At 39.6% G+C, this 18,704-nt stretch overlaps 1 protein-coding gene across 10 annotated transcripts in view; it reads left to right on the forward strand.

The window, feature by feature from the left end:
* CADPS2 (calcium dependent secretion activator 2) overlaps positions 1–18,704 on the forward strand; it is a 545,582-nt gene that overhangs the window by 194,733 nt on the left and 332,145 nt on the right. For all 10 annotated transcript variants that reach the window (XM_070466441.1, XM_070466414.1, XM_070466410.1 and 7 more), the window contains exon 3: positions 6,412–6,744. In XM_070466441.1, the coding sequence (XP_070322542.1) occupies positions 6,412–6,744 (333 nt within the window). The remainder of the gene's footprint in view (positions 1–6,411; positions 6,745–18,704) is intronic.

The raw sequence follows: 18,704 nt of genomic DNA on the forward strand, positions 1-18,704 counted from the left end.
CACTTGATCTGTCAAAGAGACTGATACTGAAATAAGGCACAGGGATGATGAGGATGAAAGGAGATAATATACGAAGAGTTCTGGGGAGACAAAATCTGCTTATCAGTGGGTGTGTTGGTAAACTAAATTCCTGAATTCACTTCTGTTCCAGGATGGCCCCCGGTTACATGTTCTTCAGACAGAATTTCATTAGAGAGGAAGGCACCCTAGACTCAGAAACGAGCATCTGGGACTAGCCTCGGCCCAGGGTCACACTTTACCTGCCTTTAACTTGACAAGTATTATTATGAAAGGACACAAGAATCAAGACAGTTGCAACCTAATGAGACTAAACCTATCATTGTTACAGTTTCATAACTTAAAACATCTGAAAAACTTAAAACTGTCATCTTTGCAAAAACAGCACAGGTTGAAAATTAGATAATAGTATGGTTTTGAGACAGCATACGTCTTATTTTTCTCACTGGACTGGTTCTCTGTGACATCACCTATTGTGCCTCTTTCCCTGAGATGTCTTTCCTTCTCCCATCATGTGGACAGGGTCCCTTTCCTATACTTCTTTCTTCTGTAAACATAACTGAAACTCAGTAAACCATACTGGTTAACTATTTAAATTATACAGTTGCATGGAGGGGAAAGATTGAATTATTAGTTTAACCGTCCACACTGTTTATTCCCCCTCATTTTTTCATTCAGTGGATCCTCTCTAACTGCTTGCCCTGGTACTGGCTTGGCCAAAAAGTAAGATTTTGTGGGAAAACCTGAATTAACTTTTTGACCAACCCAGTACTAAGTGCCACAAATACAACGGTGAGTGAAACTGTATTTGGTTCATGGAACTTAGCCTCATGTGAGTAAAATGTAATAGAATTTACATTTAAATATTATAGTTACAAAGGGACTTCAAAGGAAAAAGAAAGGGTGCTAGGATGGCCTACAAACAACATAGGTTGTGCATGATTCAAGGCATTAGTGGGGATCTGGAGAGCTGCTTAGAGGTAACTTGGGGGTTGTGAGATGGACAGTGTGAAGAGTTTGAAGGAAAGATGGTGGAGGCAGGGCGTGGATACTGAGTGACAGCCATTTGCAATGAAGCCAGAGTGGTAGGTAGTTTGGGACCAGCTGAAGTGTAGGACCTCAAAGGCCTTGCTGATGACTTTTGGTGGAAAATCAGAGAAGAATTTTTAAGCTGGAGAAGAATTTAAATGATCAGACTAAAAATAACTTTTTTTTTTTTTTTTAAATATCAGTGAAGAGCACAACTTCGGGAAAATCAGAGTAGAGTGGCTGTCAGGAAAATTTCCAAGGCAGGAAGGCCAAGTAAGAGGCAGCTACTCATAGTCTCAGTGAGGGGCATAGAGAGGTGAGGAGGGATTTTAGAGGGATTTGGGAGTGGGTAGGATCAGCAGGGTTCAGTGAGAAGGTGTATGTTGGGAAATAAACATGGAGGAGATGGTGGAGTTAAGAATGGTTTCCAGGTCTCTCCAGAAGCAGGGGGGAGGTACTGATAACTCACTGAAGCAGACTGGGCAGAGGGTGAGCAAATAATGGGAAAAGTCATGAATCCCGTTCAAAGTTTGTTAAGGGTGTCAGTGGGGTGTGTAAGGAGAGCTCATGAGTCTCGTGAAGGTGCCATCAAGCTGTCCAGTGAGATCACACTTATCCTGTGGCTCAACTGGCCTTAAGAATTCATTTTCCAGCCCACTCCCTTGGTTCTAGGCTGCTTGCAGAGGACCGTTAGATGGAGAACCTCAGTTCCTTGCCTCAGAGGAGCTTACATCCACCCCCAACCCCCACCCTGGGCAAGGATGGGAGAGCCCATGGTAGACTTCCATATACTAGTCTCACAAGTGACATACTTCACTGTCTGTCGTCCAGACCTCACACCGCCCTTGTTTCCTGATTGGTTTCCCTCACTGCCTACATGTCATTTCCCAGTTTCAGCTTTTCCCCTTCCTCTCATTTTCCTTTTCACCCACGTTTTCTGGAAGGACAGTTTATATTTGCTGTCTTAACGTGGATACAAGGTGTTGTCTCCTGCTGCAGATCACTCCCTACTGTTTATCTGTCTTCTCTGCCACAGGTGACCTGACGGTGGTAGAGCCAAACCTCCGCCAGTCTTTGTGGTACTTGATTCTCTCTCTCTCAGGACTGTCTCCTCTCCTGGCTGCTAATGTGTCATTTTTTTTTTTCCGTCTTTTTCTGTGACACTACCCGCCTCCCCCTGGATCCCATTCTTCTGCCAACTTACTAAATGTAGGCATCTCAGAGAGTGTTGTTCCGTACTCTGGTACTGTTTTATTTGGTTTTCAAAGCTGGACATTATCAAAACTAAACTAATAATCAGTGACCATGCCCCCACCCAATCTACCCACCACCATTTGCAACCCCTCCCCTCCACATGTTGTTCTGCCTGTATTCTTTAATTGTCTGGCTGGTGGAATCCAGACACCCCAGTAAAAACTGAATCGTCATGTTTTCCATGCCTTTACATGTCCTGGAACTCATCACGATGTGTTAATTGTCTCCCTTCTGCCCCTCTTTCTGGCCCATGATGCTTGCCCTAGATCAAGGCCTTAGTGCTTTTTGCCTGGTCTCCTGTGCTCTTGGGTAGCCGATCCCAATCTCTGTTCTGGCTGATTGTCTAAACTGTACTTCTCAGTGTTTCAGCAATGAGGTTACCCAGCCATCATCCTTCTCAGTGTTTCAGCAATGAGGTTACCCAGCCATCATCCTTCTCAGTGTTTCAGCAATGAGGTTACCCAGCCATCATCCTTCTCAGTGTTTCAGCAATGAGGTTACCCAGCCATCATCCTTCTCAGTGTTTCAGCAATGAGGTTACCCAGCCATCATCCTGACCCTCAGCAGAGCTCAGATTCCTGGCTTGGCACAAACTGCGTTCAGCCATCTGGTCTCTGTTGGTCTGGTTGGCACAACTTTTGCTCCCTTCACCCTTATATTGAACGTTCCTGAAGTATAAAAATTCTTATGTTTCCCTCAAAAGGTCTTGTGATTTTATACTTTTTTGCTTTTTATCTTTTATTTTTCCGAAATGTATTTTCTTCTCCCTTTTCTCCTTACTCAACCCCCAGGTCATTCAAATCACAGGCCCTTTGTCTCTGTCCGGTTTTTCCCTCCTCCCCAACCTTGCCCCCCAGATAGCAGGGTTCATAACTTGTTTTTCTTTCCCTCCCTCCGCATAGCTTTAGTCCTCTAGGTTTCTGCGTGTCCTGTCTCTCAGGTGATAAGAGCTGTTTGAGAGCAGGGTCTTTGGTTTGCTTGTCTTTGTGTCCCCAACTCTTAGCAAAGTGCCTGACACATTGTTACCACTTAGGAAATGTTGATTCAGTAACATGAAATTGGACTGAGTCAGTATGAGTGTAGGTATGGTTTTATAGGGGAAATTAAGACTCTATAAACCTCATCAGTGCCCTTGCTTCAGAAACACTGTTTGGTGACTTGGTAGAATTTAGTACTAACTGTTAAACAGAAGAGACTGGGAAAAAAACAAAAACCTGAAACCCCTGCCAGCTAAAAGCATTAGATATCAAAGTAATTAAATGTTTTTCTGAAGCCAGTTATAAGGTATTTATGTTGTACTTTAAAAATATCTTGCCATTCCAACTTTATATGATTACTACATTTTAAAAAATTGTTTCTTTTTCAAATATCTTCTCCTTAGAAGTAGTCTTCCATGTAACATTTCAGTATTTCTGTATCATGGTGCAATCTGGAGACAGAAACCACACACTAATTGAACAGGAAGATGTATTATAAACAATGAGAGGTTTGCTACGGTGGGCAAGGAAAATACAAGCATATAGGAGTAGCAGAGCTCCCAGGGAAGCAACAGGTCTGGAGGAGGGTCCCATTCCCTTCAGCCCAAAGGCTGGGCGCCACCTCTCACTGGAGAAGATGTGGTGTGTCCTACAGAGACATTCACCGCCGTGTTGTACCAGTGGGACCCACGGGAGTCTGCCTTCTGCAGTGCCACACCACACAGCTGCCCAGGAACCTGCCAGTGGGAGGGTGCCTCTCTCAGCCAGCCTTGGGTCTGCAGAGAGGCTGCCCCAGGGATGGTACCATGTGCCTGTAGGTAGACGAAAAGACTTAAGAACTAGAGCCCTCTTCCTCCAGTGTCCCTCCAGCACCCTCGGAAATTGTGCCAGCTGCCAGAGGCAGGGCCATGGAAGGCCAGACTGGACAGCAGTGAGTTGTCACTGGCAGTGCATTTAGATGGGGAGGAGAAAAGAGATGGAGACACCCGGTGTATTTAGAGGTATAATAGTTAAAGGCATTTTTAGGTAAAATATACTATTAAGTATCTTAATTTTATTTTCCTTGATCTAAATAAACTCTTCTTATACCTATGACTTAAGAATTAACTATAATTGAATTATAGCTGGTTAAAAAAGAAAAGGAAATATTGAGTATATGTGTCATATGTTTGCCTGCTATGAAAGTCACAACCATTATAAGTTCTTGTTCAGTTGCTCAGTAATGTCCGACTCTTTGCGACTCCATGGACTGCAGCATGCCAGGTTTCCCTGTCCTTCATCATCTCCCAGAGTTTGCTCAAACTCGGGTCCATTGAGTCCATTCCATCCAACCATCTCTTCCTCTGTTGTCCACTTCTCTTCCTGCCATCAATCTTTCCCAGCGTCAGCATCTGTTCTAAAGAGTTGGCTCTGAACATCAGGTGGCCAAAGTATTGGAGTTTCAGCTTCAGCATCAGTCCTTCTGATGAATATTCAGGATTGTTTTCCTTTAGGATTGACTGGTTTGATCTCCTTGAAGTCCAAGGGACTCTCAAGAGTCTTCTCTAACACAGTTCAAAAGCGTCAGTTCTTTGGCACTCAGCCTTCTTTATGATCCAACTCTCACATCCATACATGACTACTGGAAAAACCATAGCTTTGACTAGACAGACCTTTGTGGCAAAGTAATGTCTCTGCTTTTAATATGCTGTCTAGTTTAGTCATAGCTTTACTTCCAAGGAGCAAGCTTCTTTTAATTTCATGGCTGCAGTCAGTGTCTGCAGTGATTTTGGAGCCCAAGAAAATAAAGTCTGTCACTGTTTCCACTTTTTTCCTGTCTATTTGCCATGAAGTGTTGGGACCGGATGCCCTGATCTTAGTGTTTTGAATATTGAGTTTTAAACCAGCTTTTTCACTCTTCTTTTTCACCCTTACCAACGTGCTCTTTAGTTCCTCTTCACTTTCTGTCATAAGTTAGTAAGTTAGCCAACCAAAATATTCAAGTCAGGAATCTCCCCTGGCCAATGAACAAAGATAGGAAATAGCATTTTACATGAATGGTCTGAAAAAGGGAGAAATCAAGTGGGGACAAGGTTTAGGACATGGTAGCTCAGATGGCAGTCATTGGGGCTGCTTTGCATTGACCACGCGTGCTGCTGGCCTGCATGCAGACAGACTTGGTAGTAGCAGAGAACAGGGAGTGGGGTCTTGATTTAGGAGCACCTCGGTATCCTGAGCCAGTTCTTAGGAAAACGATTGATATTAACTTGTCTTCCAGAAGTCTCAGCAACAGATGGAACTCATGGGGGCTATGTTAAATAGTCCTGCAGGCTCTTTGGAAGAATGTTTTGTTGTTATAGAAAGAAAACAGGAATAAAATCAGTCTCATGTGACCTATAGAGGATTCATAGAAATATTAATGACAGAATCAATGTTTCATGAATCCTGACTGATGTTTGTTGATAGTTGGGTCTTTGCTTAGAAGAAAGGAGAGATTTGAGCCAAGTCTGATGTCTGCCATACAGGATGACCTTACTACTAGTCATCCATCTCTTCCTACCCATTTCACAAGTGTCTCTCTCCCTAGTTGTCATTGTGTGTATTTTATTTCTTATCTGGCATTCGTGGACAGCTAGAAGTTTCTTAGATTTTGCTTTTCCATCATGGATTCTTCGCAGCTGTGAGAAGTGTATAAGAAGTTGGGGATCTGGTGAAGTCATGGATGGGAACAGGTGTACCCCACCCTGAGCTGTGCAGGAGTTGTGATTAATGATTGTACCCGGAGGATACTGACTTAGATACAAGACTTACCACACTGTTAGCCTTAAGGTATCAGTTGCAGAGATCCCCCCACATGACCTTCAGGTCCCCCCATGACCTTCATGTGGGGAGTCTGTAGGTCAAGGACGGATCATCTTAGGAAGTCCTCAAAACTCATTGTTTTTTCTCCTAGATATTTCTGCATCTTAAGAGAGATGATTTGGAGCATCCATTTTGTCAGTAGTTAGCATGTTTTACAAAACATTTGAACCACTGAAGAATGTTTGGTGTCATAACTCCTGGATCGCTGAAAAGCAGTTGGTGTTAGTGGCCCTACCTAATTGTAAGTGAGTTTTATTTTTTTTTAATTATTTTTTTTTTGTTTTGTTTTCAGGTTTTTCTGAAGAGTGATCGAGTGGCCAGAATGGTTCAGAGTGGAGGATGTTCTGCTAATGACTTCAGGGAGGTATTTAAGAAAAACATAGAGAAACGTGTGCGGAGTTTGCCAGAAATTGATGGCTTGAGCAAAGAGACAGTGCTGAGTTCCTGGATAGCCAAGTATGACGCCATTTCCAGGGGTGAAGAGGACTTGTGTAAACCACCGAACAGAATGGCCCTAAGCGCCGTGTCTGAACTTATTCTGAGCAAGGAGCAACTCTATGAAATGTTTCAGCAGATTTTGGGGATTAAAAAACTGGAACACCAACTTCTTTATAATGCATGTCAGGTAAGTGATTATGCTATTTCCTGTTCTGCTGTCTGACTCAGAAGATGAATACCAAGTGTTTGCAAGCCTATAAAGAGGTACTTTACGTTCTCTCATCGCTTTGTTTGAAAATTTGAGTGAAACTGAATTTTAATAAGTCAGATAATGACATTTGGAAGAAGCTTTAAACAATTATTTGATAGGAGAAGAAGAATATCTGTGCATTTTATTCAACAAGTAATTGTTCACATGTGCCTTATCTTAGACCATCAGATTTATACCTATTGAGTATATATGGGGCATGCCCTGAATAGTAAAGTGAAAATCATTTATCTGAAGAAGCTTGGCAATTTATAATAAATAGGTATTCCTCACTGCAAAATAATTTTTCATAAAGATATGATACTCATCTTCATAGTTTTATGGCAGTGACTGAAATTTCAAAATTTTCCTTCCTTAACCCAGCCAGATAGAATGAATTGAAGAAGGTTGCTAAATTTCATAATTTAGTAGTGACAGAGTAAATAATATATTTCCTCTTCAGTTGTTATTTTAATCACACATATCAAAAATTGAATAAAATGTCAGGTTTGTACCATGTCTTTCATCTTTAGAGCCTATGATTTGTCTAAATGTGTGCCTTCCATAGTTGTATTTTGTTTGCTTATTTTAGTGGTATAAATGATTGAACTGTGCCCGTAATAAACAATGTAAGTTGACAAAATTCCAGCATTTTAAAATTTGTGTGTTCATTAAGAGTGATATTTCTTTAATGTACATATGTTTACATGTATTTTAAATCTTTTTGCAACTCTACTTCTCAATTTCTGTGTTCTATATGTATCATTTACTTTGCATTACTAATTTGTGAATCATTTTCAGTGAATAAATTAGCAGAGTTAATTAATAGACAAACAATGTGGAACCTTAACCCTGTGAACAATTCATGCATTCACTATAATTGTTTTCACTGTGTTATTAAACCAGGTTGTGGTTTTGATAATATTGAAGGATGCCTATAAAGCTAAAATCTTCCATTGTAAAAGAAACCCAACTGGGACTTTGTATTTTTAATGAAACAGTAACTCACTTGTATAGTTAAATATTGATGAACATAATTTATTAGTAAGAGTCAGCTTTAGACATTCAGTAGATGTTTACCAACTATTCAAGTCAAAAACTTTGCTAGGTATTAGGGAAACCAACATAAACCAAATAAAATATTTGTTCTGTATGTACTGAAGTCTTAATAGAGCAAATAGGCCTCTAAAATCCATTATTACAAATGCTTTAGAATTTTTCCTGAATTTTACAGGGTCATCACATAAATTCCTATGGACCTGTGAGTTTATATTAATTCAAGATGTGTTAAATTTAATCTTTTGCTTACTTTTACAGATGACTTCTACAGTAATGGTTTTGACTTTTGACCCCCTGGTTTCTGTCCTCTGTGGTCTGGAACATACTTCTAGTTTAAGTCTCCATCTATAATAACATGTGTATTTTTTACCTTCAGTTCTATTGGTATTTAACCTGCTGTATCTTGATACTTTTTAGATTCATACACATTTAGCGTTTTATGTCTTTTTGTGGAATTAACCTCTTCATATAAACTCCAGTTTTGTCCTTGATAATCTTTTTTCTTTTTTCCAAAGTCTGCTTTGTCTCAAACTCATAAGACAGCTTCAGCTTTCTTTTGCAAAAATTTTTATTGGAGTATAGTTGCTTTACAATGTTGTGTTAGTTCCTGCGGTACAGCAAAGTGAATCAGTTGTATACGTACATAGCCCCTTTTCTTAGTTTCCTTCCCATTTAAGTCACCACAGAGCATTGACTAGAGTTCCCTGTGCTTACAGTAGGTTCTCCTTAGCTGTATATTTTATGCATAGGCATGTACATTGTCAGCCCCAGTCTCCCAGTTCATCCCATCCCCCCAGCTTCCCTCTTTGGTATCCATAAGTGTGAATCTTCCTTCTATTTTGCAAGAAACTTCGTGTGGACCATTTTTCTGGATTCCACATGTAAACGATTTTATACAATTTTTTTTTTTTTCTGACTCACTTCACTCTGTTGGACAGTCTTTAGGTCCATCCACGTCTCTGCACATGGCACTATTTCATTCCTTTTCATGGCTGAGTATACTTTAACTTTCTTTTGGTTAAGGTTAGTGTGGTGTATCTTTCTCCATCTGTTTACTTTTAACCTATCTGATCCTTTGTTTAAAGTGGATTTCTTATAAACAGTACTTCTTGTTTTTGTTTTTAATCCAGTCTGACATCTGTCTGTTAATGGGTGTGTTTTGGCCATTGTATTTAAAGTGATGTAATTGGATCAAATTCCAGTCTTTCTAAGTGTTGGCTCTTTTTTGTGTTTGTTCTTTGTCTCCCCTCCTTTTTGTTGCCTTCTCTAATTTTAACTGGATTTTTGTGTTGTTCCATTTTATAGCCTATTTTGATGTACTGCCTATCTTTTAAAAGTGTCTTTAGTGATTGCCCTTGGTCTTACACTATGCATTTTAATATAATCTAAGCTCATCTTCAAATAACTCCATAGGGCTTCAAGTGTAGTAGAGCTCTCCCATAGTAGAGAATTCTCAATTCCTCACTCACATTCCTTGTGAAATTTCTTCATTTATTTCACTTATAATATGTTCTATTCACCCAGCATATGGTTACTACTATTGCTTTTAACAGGTAACTTTTAGATCAACTAAGAATAATAAAAATAAAAGATACACACATACATAATTTCACCTCATTTATTCCTTCTCTGACACTTTTCTTGCTTCATGTGTAAGTTTCTGACCTGCATCATTTTCCTTATCTGAAAAACTTAACATTTCTTGAAAGGCATGACTACTGATAATGAATTCACCCAGTTTTTGTTTTTCTGATAAAATCTCTTCCTCCTTTATGTTTAAAGGATAATTTCCCTAGATATAGACTTATCAGATTTTTTTTTTTTCTTTTAACACTCAAGATTTTTCTCCATTATCTTGCTTGTGTGGTTTCTGAGAAATTTGATCAAACTCTTATACTTGATCTCTCTAAGTAAGATGTTTTGGTTTTGTGTTTCTGTTTGTTTTTGTCCTCTGGCTTCCTTTAATATTTTCTCCCTATATTAGTTTTTTGTAGTTTGAATATGATATGCCTGCCTACGTATGAGTTTTTAATATTTTTCTTGCTTGGTGTTTTTTTCACCTTTCTGAATGTGAGGGTTGGAGTCTGTCAGTAAATTTGGAAACTTCTCATCCATTATTACTTCAGATATTCCTTTTATCCTATCTTTACCTTCTCCTGCTAGTATTTTAGTTATCTTTTTTATGTCTAGTTATGTTATTCCTTATAGTTCTGGAATGTTCTGTTTTTGTGTATGTGTGTGTTCATTTTTTGTTTGCTTTTTAGTTCTTTTTCTCTTTGCATTTCAGAGAGGAAAGTTTAAGCTGACCTTCAAGTTTGCTGATTGTTTCTTCAGAAGAATTCTGATTCTAAAGAAAGAATCAGCAGGTTTACTGATGAGCCCATGGAAGGCATTGTTCCTGTCAGTGACTTTGATTTCTAGCATTTCCTTTTGACTCTTTTCTTAGAGTTTCCATCTCTCTACTTACATTACTCAGCTGTTCTTGCATGGTTTCAACTTTTTCCATTAGAGCCTTTAATATATTATTAACACTTACTTAAATTCCTTGTTTGTTAACTACATCTGTGTCACATCTTAATCTCGTTTGGAGGCATGATTTATCTCCACAGACTGTTCTTTTTTCTTTTTTGCCTTTTGACATGCTTTGTAACATTTTGTTAAAAGCCGGACATGTATCAGGTAATAAAAGCTGTGATATATTTGCCTTTGGTGTCAGCGTTTATGTTAGTCTGACTGGGAGGTTGGTTGGGTTTAATGTTTGTTGTAGCCACAGGTATAAGAAGCTTTCAGTTCTTCTAGTGTCCTTGTCTTTGTCTCTTGTCTTGACTTGGTCTTCCCTAAGTATTCCTCTTCAGAGTGTATCTTGCAGCTCTTTTAGCCATGGTGCGCTGTTTTTCTGGAGCCACTGGTAGTGTGGTAAGGTGTTGGGGAGAAGGGAATGTGTGTGTTCTACAATTTGATAAAGTCTCAGTCTTTCAGAGGACCTATGTCACAAGAAAAGACCCCAATTCTGGGAAAGATTGAAGGCAAAAAGAGGAAGGGGGCAGCAGAGGATGAGATAGTTGGATAGCATCACTGACCCAGTGGACATGAATTTGAGGAAACTCTGGGGAATAGAGGAGGATAGAGGAGTCTGGTGGGCTGCAGTCCATGGGGTCACAGAGTTAGACCCAACTTAGGGACTGAACAACAGCAGTATCTCAGGGCAGTGACCTTCACAGATGTTTCTATCCTTTGTCCATGAATATTGTTTTTCCTCTTTATCTACATCCCTTTATCTCCTTCCCTAGCTGAAGCATCCCTTTGTATTTCCTTGAAATCTTGACCCTGTTCACAGTGGATTTTTTGTTATTGTTATTTCCTGTAGACGTGACAGAAAGACTGCAAAGCGGGCAGCCTCCTCCTCCTCTAGCTGGGATAAGTTTTCAGGGTTTTCTTCTACCCAAGTCTCTCCCCCTTTGTTAGGGAGAAGAATCAGGGAGATATAACAATGGCTTTTCTTCCCCTCTCCCTGCCAGGTCCACATGGGAAACCTTTTTGGATCCTTACCGTGAGCATTTGATGAGGTTACTGGAAGCAAGCCCAGGAAAGCATGAAAGCTCCCTCATGGTTTACAGCCCCAGGAGTGTCTCACTCTGGGCCCACAGCTTCTAGTAATTTGCCCAAAATTACTAGTCGGATAAATGATTCTATATTTCTGGCATCTGTTGACTTCTGCTCCAAAGGTAGTATCTCTCTGTTTTGCCTGTGTTTCCAGATATTGGGTTAGTGGTTTGCCCTGAAACCTCAGTTCTCCAATAAGTAAAGAAAAGTCATTGATTTTCAGCTTGTCCAACTCTTATTGTAAGGACAAGAGGAATGACTTCTTCCAAGCTCTTTATGTGTCTGAGCTGAAACTGGAGTTCTCTTTAGGTCTCAGATGTGAAAGAAAAGCTTAGAGATTTTTTGATTAACTTAAATTACCAAAATACTCATACATAAGCGAAGAGCTTTCCTTTGGAATAACAATCAGTTTTCAGAAGTGAGGAAAATGGATTGTTGAGAAAAACAGCTGAGATTCTTTTTTTTCCCCTCAAGAACCAATCTATCTTATCTGTTCCTTTGTTGTCTTTCAACAGAGCTTAAGAAAGAAAAGGTTATAGAAACCACAGAAAATAGCCTGCCCAGTATAGGAAAGAAATGACATGAGGAGAGAAATCCAGAGAGCAGGGCTTGGAGGAGCAGAGAGGGTCTAAAGCTAGCTGAGTGACTGCCACCTGGCTCCAGGTGTATGTTGGTGGAATTTTCTCCACTTTCCCTGGGTCTCAAGAAAGGTGCTGAGGCTCTTGCTAAGTGTAACACTCTTGCTTCTGTATCTGTTTACCCTTGTCTGACCCCTTGTTTTTGCCAACAGCATCCCCCTTGTCGGTGTTGTTCAGTCTCAGTCATGTCCAATCCTTTGTGACCCCATGGACTGCAGCATGCCAGGCTTCCCTGACCTTCGTCGTCTCCCGGAGTGTGCTCAAGTTCCTGACCATTGAGTCAGTAATGCTCCTAGCAGTGTCCTCCTAGGAGATCTCAAAGATGCGTTGTTGCTTCAGGGTCAGAAGCTCAGGATAGGAAGCTGTTCTGCTAGGACATGCAGGAAGTCTACAGCCAGACAGCCCCTGGGGACTTGGGAAGGAAGGGATGTGAATGAGGAGACACAGCCGGCAAGAACCTCATGTGGTTTTGTAACCCTTGTCCCAGAGCCCTGGGAACTGCATCTAGAATGGTAAATAGGAAACCATCTTCTGAAAAAGCATAGGTGTTTCTATGACTTCCAGTTAAAGCCAAGAACTTAATAAATTCAGAATGAAGGCATAAAAGAAACTCTTAAAGCACTAATTTAGAAGATAGCACATATCACAATTAAGTTATGAAGCCAGGGATAATCAAAAGAAAAATTATTTACATGGTGTCAGAAATAAAGCATAAGAAAACCCACGTATGACATAGATGAGTGATTGTGCTATTAAAACTGTCAAATTTGGGATTCTTTGGTTTGAGAATATCGTGTTTGCATTGGAGCACAAAATGCGAAGGAAAAAAGATGGAAAAAGAGTGCAAAGTGTACATTCAGCAATGAGCAACATAACAATACCACAATCTGACACCATTAGCCGTCATTTACTTGAATCAGGGTTTTAAAGTAACAAGGGTGAAAGAAGTCCAGTCTGTCCAGTAGAAGGTTTAATTTTGGGGTAACTCTAAGGAAATGCAGTGGACTTCAGGTAAATACAGTTACACTTTTGGGAAAATGAAGTTAGTTGATATTAAAGCTATGTGTTTTATAGTCTTGGATATAATTTTTATTCTTTTAATCACCTATTTTTGAATTAAAATACTGTTGCCTAAGTGGTACTAGTAATGAATCAGCTGCCTTTCTTTGAATGGAAATGAAACGCTTTTTAAAGATTATTTAAAAATATGACAAAGGATGGTGCGGTTTGTTCCAATCAATTAGTTAACCCATTCTGTGTAATCCTGTAGGGAATACAGATGGGAACATAGACATGAGATCTAGTTATTTGCTGGCTTTAATTTAAAAAAAAGAAAAGCACTGCTGTACATGCCTCAGTGATATGGTAAGTCCCTGATACACCTTCTCGAGGTTGAAGATGCCATGTTGGGGAGGACAGTGTAATCTTCAGGTGTGTTATGAAAGAGGGTCAGGAGGACAAGAAGATGCTATGTATTCTGGGGGAGGGAGGAACATGTGCAGGTATAGAAATATAAGCAGACCCTGGTGCCGCCGGGAACTGCTAGTATAAGGAGGGGTTGGGGCTGTGGTTTAAGGTGATATTAGCACTTGTGGGTAAGGCCGTTGTAGATTGCAGAGACACACTCCTAAATGAAAATGAGCAGAGTCTGAGCAGTGGAATACAGAGTCCCATATACAGACTGTCATTCTCCCTCTTCTACCTCTGTATTTTAAGAAGATTAATTAACTGAATTTTACAGCCATCTAAATCCTTTTCTGCCAAAGGCAATCTTCATTAATCTTTCATTAATCTCATTCCATTCACTGGAGAAAGTCTCATCATGTTGACCCAAGAGTCAAAGCAAAGTTAACTGAAAATCGTCCTCTTTAAATACAGCCCCCAACTCCTCCTCCAAATTCTTTATATCCTGCAGACTCTTAAGAACTGTGTTAAGTAATACTCCTGAATTGTTTGGATGTTTGTAAGGAATAAGCAGGAATATTTAAAAAATGAATAAGTTAAAAAGAAGAGTTAAAAGTATTGTGTTCAGTCTTATGATTTCCTTTCGCTAAAAGTTCTCAGCTTTAGAGATTAAGCGCTTCAGGTCTAGAAATTAAAAAATAAAATAATCAACAGAGGCAGTTACAATGCCTCTTGCATCTCTCATTGTGAGAGTCTTCATTTGGAAAGCTCAGGAACCATGAGGCATCCTGTTCTGAAGACCCCCTATCAAGGTGGTAAAGAGAAGATAGGGAGAGATGTGCTTTCTCAGAGGAGATTGATATCTGCCTTTCACCACTGTCATCTTTTTTCTCAGCTAGTAGCATGTGGCTGATAAAACATTTTAACATAATTTGTCTACTTTGGCAAAAATAGAAAAGCACATTCTATAGAGACAATTACATTTGATAGCAAAAATCATTTGCTAGATAGGAAAATAAAGTTGAGGAAATAACTGTTAGCAAGGTATATCTTTCCTTGTGAGTGTAATTTTAAATCTCAAAATGCTTGAGGGAAATATTCAAGTGAATGTCATTAAATGGCAATCTTCATGTTTTAGAAAATAGCAAGAAGCAACTGAAGACCTTGAAACTGATTGGATCTTATAATACTTGACTTTTGAAATCCTGAGTTTAATAATTGGAATAGCTATAAAGTTTATATACATATTCACTTTTAAAAGTGAAGGTATCATGTAAATCCATGGCTAATTCATGTCAGTGTATGACAAAAACCACTACAATATTGTAAAGTAATTAGCCTCCAACTAATAAAAATTAAAAAAATTTAAAAAAAAGAAGGTCATGATAGAAGTTGATGAATCTGATTTCAGTTAAATGAATTGGAGTTTAGTTAATAATATTGAATCAATTTCTTCTCTAAAACTTAAGGCTTAAAAATTGTGAATACCACTGTATTATATTCTTAAATCAATTTATAGCTTTTACCAGTGTTGCTTCATTTGACTTTGTATTATTTTTTTTCTAATCTTTGACCTGTGTGTAATTGTATAGATTGGCTCAGATGGTAAAGAATCTGCCTGCAGTGAGGGAGACCCTGGTTCAATGCCTGGAATGGGCAAATCCCCTTGAGAAGGGAACGGCAACCCATTCCAGTATTCTTGCCTGCAGAATCCCCATGGACAGAGGAGCCTGGCAGGCTATAGTCCACGGGGTCGCAAAGAGTCGGGACATGATTGAATGACTATCACTTTCACTCATGTGTAGAGGAGCTACATAAAAATATTTCTAAGTAAGATTTCCCCTAAAATGTTTGAATTTGTTTTTGCTTTCTCCCGAATCTCATCAGATAAAAATATAGGCTACCATCAGACATGCTGTGCATTATTTTTAGACTTTTCTTCTTTACCTTGATCTAGCCTATTGAAGTTAGGATTTTATTCCAATATTTCCACATTAGTTTAAATGATAAGACAACAGAAATCTACAGAGATAAGGCATTTTTGTAATAGTAATAGAAGGGAAAAGTGTATTTGCCAATGCGTTTTGTGACCTGTTTTCATCTCTTCATGAATAAAAAAGTATTTGAATCTACTGTTCCAAGTATAATAATATGAGTGCTGTTCTCAGTTTTTCATGGTTGTTAATAAAAATATCCTATCAAAATTGAAATGAAATATATGTGATAAATATATTTCTTTCATACATCAAAAACGCTTGTTGAATTCCTTCCAAAAATACCAGTTAGCAACGAAGATACAAAAATGACAAGATTTTATCTTTTCACTCAAGGTAAAATGACAAAATTTTATTCTTTTCCTCAGAGTGTTTGGTGTGGTCAGGAGACAGGTATGTAAACAAAACATGATGAATGGTATAATTAATGTGTGTCTCTGAGGTTATTTATGAGGCAGAATGTGAGCACGTGGATGGCAGTATCTTAATTTGGTACTGGACAGTCTGCATGTATTTCTTTAGTGCTCCTCCCCTCCACATTAGAATGACCTGAGGAGCTTTAAAAACCACTGGATTCCTGGGCCCCACTTCAGATTAAGTGAAACAGCCTGTGGATGTGGGGCCTAGTGTCTGCTTTGTAACAGCTTCCCATGTGATGGCTGAGACTCAAGGACCCCTAACCTGAGAGTTCATTTGAGGACTTCATGCTATGGTCATATGTAACTGGAGAGGAGCCTGGGAAATAGTCTTGCTGTGTGCCCCGAAGAAGGAATGATTTGGAAGAATGGAAACCCAGTCCTCTTCTGGAGCTTTTGTGAAGGTTCTGAGGAGGACAGTTCCTGAATTTTGTAAGCTGCACAGAAATTTAGCGAGCTGGAGGAAAACGACATGTACAGAGGCACGAGGAGAATGAAATGGCTTGGGATCCATGGGGGCTGTGTTTTGCTGAACTAACAGATGAGACTACAGAGTTAGGAAAGAACGTGAATGTTAAGGACCTTGTATGCTAGTTGGAAGAGCTTGGGATTATCACGTAAGGGAACACTGTTGGTCTGTGAGCGAAGGAAATGACAGGAGCGAGTTGGGATTCTGGAAAGATCGCTCTCTGTGGTCTAAAGAATGGATTGCATGTGGCCCACCCCCTGTCTCACTTGACCTGTGGGCATGGCCAGCATTGCTAGAGACAAAAATGGAACATGACCTACATGCTAATCATGCAAGTAGATTTGAGGCTCTGCTTCTTGCCCTACTGTGCTCCTGTTTTCCTCTGTTGGCTTATGAAGTTCCTATGCAATTGGATTTCCCTTGGACATCTCTCTTCATATTCTCTTGGATCCATGTCCTCTATTATGCTTCAGAATCCTACTCTGTTCCCCCACTTGGAGCTTTAACCTGAGTCAGAGCACTCGACCACCAGCTCGCCTTAAAAGGCACGTGTGTGTGCTCAGTCGTGTCCATCTCTTTGCAACCCCATGGGCTATAGCCCTCCAAGCTCCTCTGTCATGGAATTTTCCAGGCCAGAATACCAGAGAGGGGTGCCATTGCCTCCTCCAGCAGATCTTCCCAACCCAGGAATCAAGCACACATTTCCTGCATTGGCAGGCAGATTCTTTACCACTGCACCACCTGAGAAGCCCTTGTCTTAAAAGAGATATGATGGAAGCCCAGGAGTTCAAGCAGAAAATGGGACCAACTTAAGACATACTGTTCTGTAGAACTATGGGTACCATCTACCTATTCCTCTCCCTCACATTTTATAGAAAAAATAGCATGCTTTAATGGCTCTCTTCCGTTTACATTGCTGGTATTTCTCTGACACAACATTTATATTAACTCTGGTCTGATAGGGGCATCGCTGATTCGAGTTTCTTTCAACATAGTACCCATTCTGTTCAGATACTGATCCAGGCTGTCTGTATATGGCAGTCTCTCTTTCTATGAAGCAATGTTGTGGGGTGAAGGCATATGTGGAGAAAAATCAAGCATTCCATTATGTACCTGATGGAATCAGAATGTTAGTTGTCTCTGATGGTAGGTGGTAGTCGATGTCTGAAATTTCAACAAGAGATCAGAGCTGGAGATAAAGATTTGGAAATCATTTTGATAAAGGTAGTATTTTAAGTCATGAGACATGACAAAATCATATTGGTAGAGTTTGGACCTCCAAAAAAGGAAGGCACATGACGGAGGCCTGCGGACACCAGGATTTAGAGACTGCACAAAGGGGAAAGAGCCAGCGATGGAGGAGGAAGCCAGAAAGGGTGGTGTCAGGAAAGTCACAGGAAGACATTTCAAGGAGAGCCACATGATAGCAAAGTGACCCCTGAGTTTGACAAGTGGAAGACACTGTTGACAGGGGAAGCTTTTCTAGAGTATTGGGGAGCAAACCTGATTGGAGTGGATTAAGAGAAGAACCAAGAAGGTAAAAGAGAAGTGTTAACAGGAAAACTTTAGGGAATCAGCTAGCAGTGAAGAATATTAGTGAAGAAATTCCTGCTATCTAGTATATTGAATCATTTTATTTTTAAAAAAATTTATTGAATGCTTGCTATGTGTCAGGCTCATAGCATCAGACTTGACTCTTAGTTGTCTATTGCTTTCAAGTTTTTAGAAATATATGGCCCACAGAACCTTGATTTCTTCTGGTAGGTGGTCAGGAAAACTTGTTCTTACAAAGCACTTTTTAAAAAGAAGAAACTTGAAAAAGCTAAAGAACAGGGATTGATGTATGCTTACAAAGAGTATTCTGTGAATTTAATACTTTTAGCTGATTATTGGGGTCATGATATCCTGAATCCTCTGCTTAAGACCAGAAAGAGATGAAATACCTCCATTTACCCTAATCACTTTAGATAGAGCAGGGCCAGTTGATCATTATCTTAGTAAGATTTTCCTTGTGTAATGGATAACAGTGATGTTTCTAGCTATTAATATTTGTTACAGACTGGTAGAAAGTCCTCTTGTTAAATGTATAAAAATGATGTCATATCCTATTTGCAAAGTGTTTTCACGATTCTGATGTGAATGTCTACAGATTAATGGCCTTTATATCTTGTTGTATGAAGCCTCATCACACGTTTGTGAACTTACTATGTCTGGTATGGTACCAAGAGGAACAGTGTTTGAAAAATATAAATAGACTTGCTACCTTGTTTGTTTGTTTGAGAAATCACATGCTATTAGGACTGTTGCACTGAAAAGT

The sequence above is a fragment of the Odocoileus virginianus genome, chromosome 1, assembly GCF_023699985.2.
Source record: "Odocoileus virginianus isolate 20LAN1187 ecotype Illinois chromosome 1, Ovbor_1.2, whole genome shotgun sequence".
Classification (NCBI taxonomy): domain Eukaryota; kingdom Metazoa; phylum Chordata; class Mammalia; order Artiodactyla; family Cervidae; genus Odocoileus; species Odocoileus virginianus.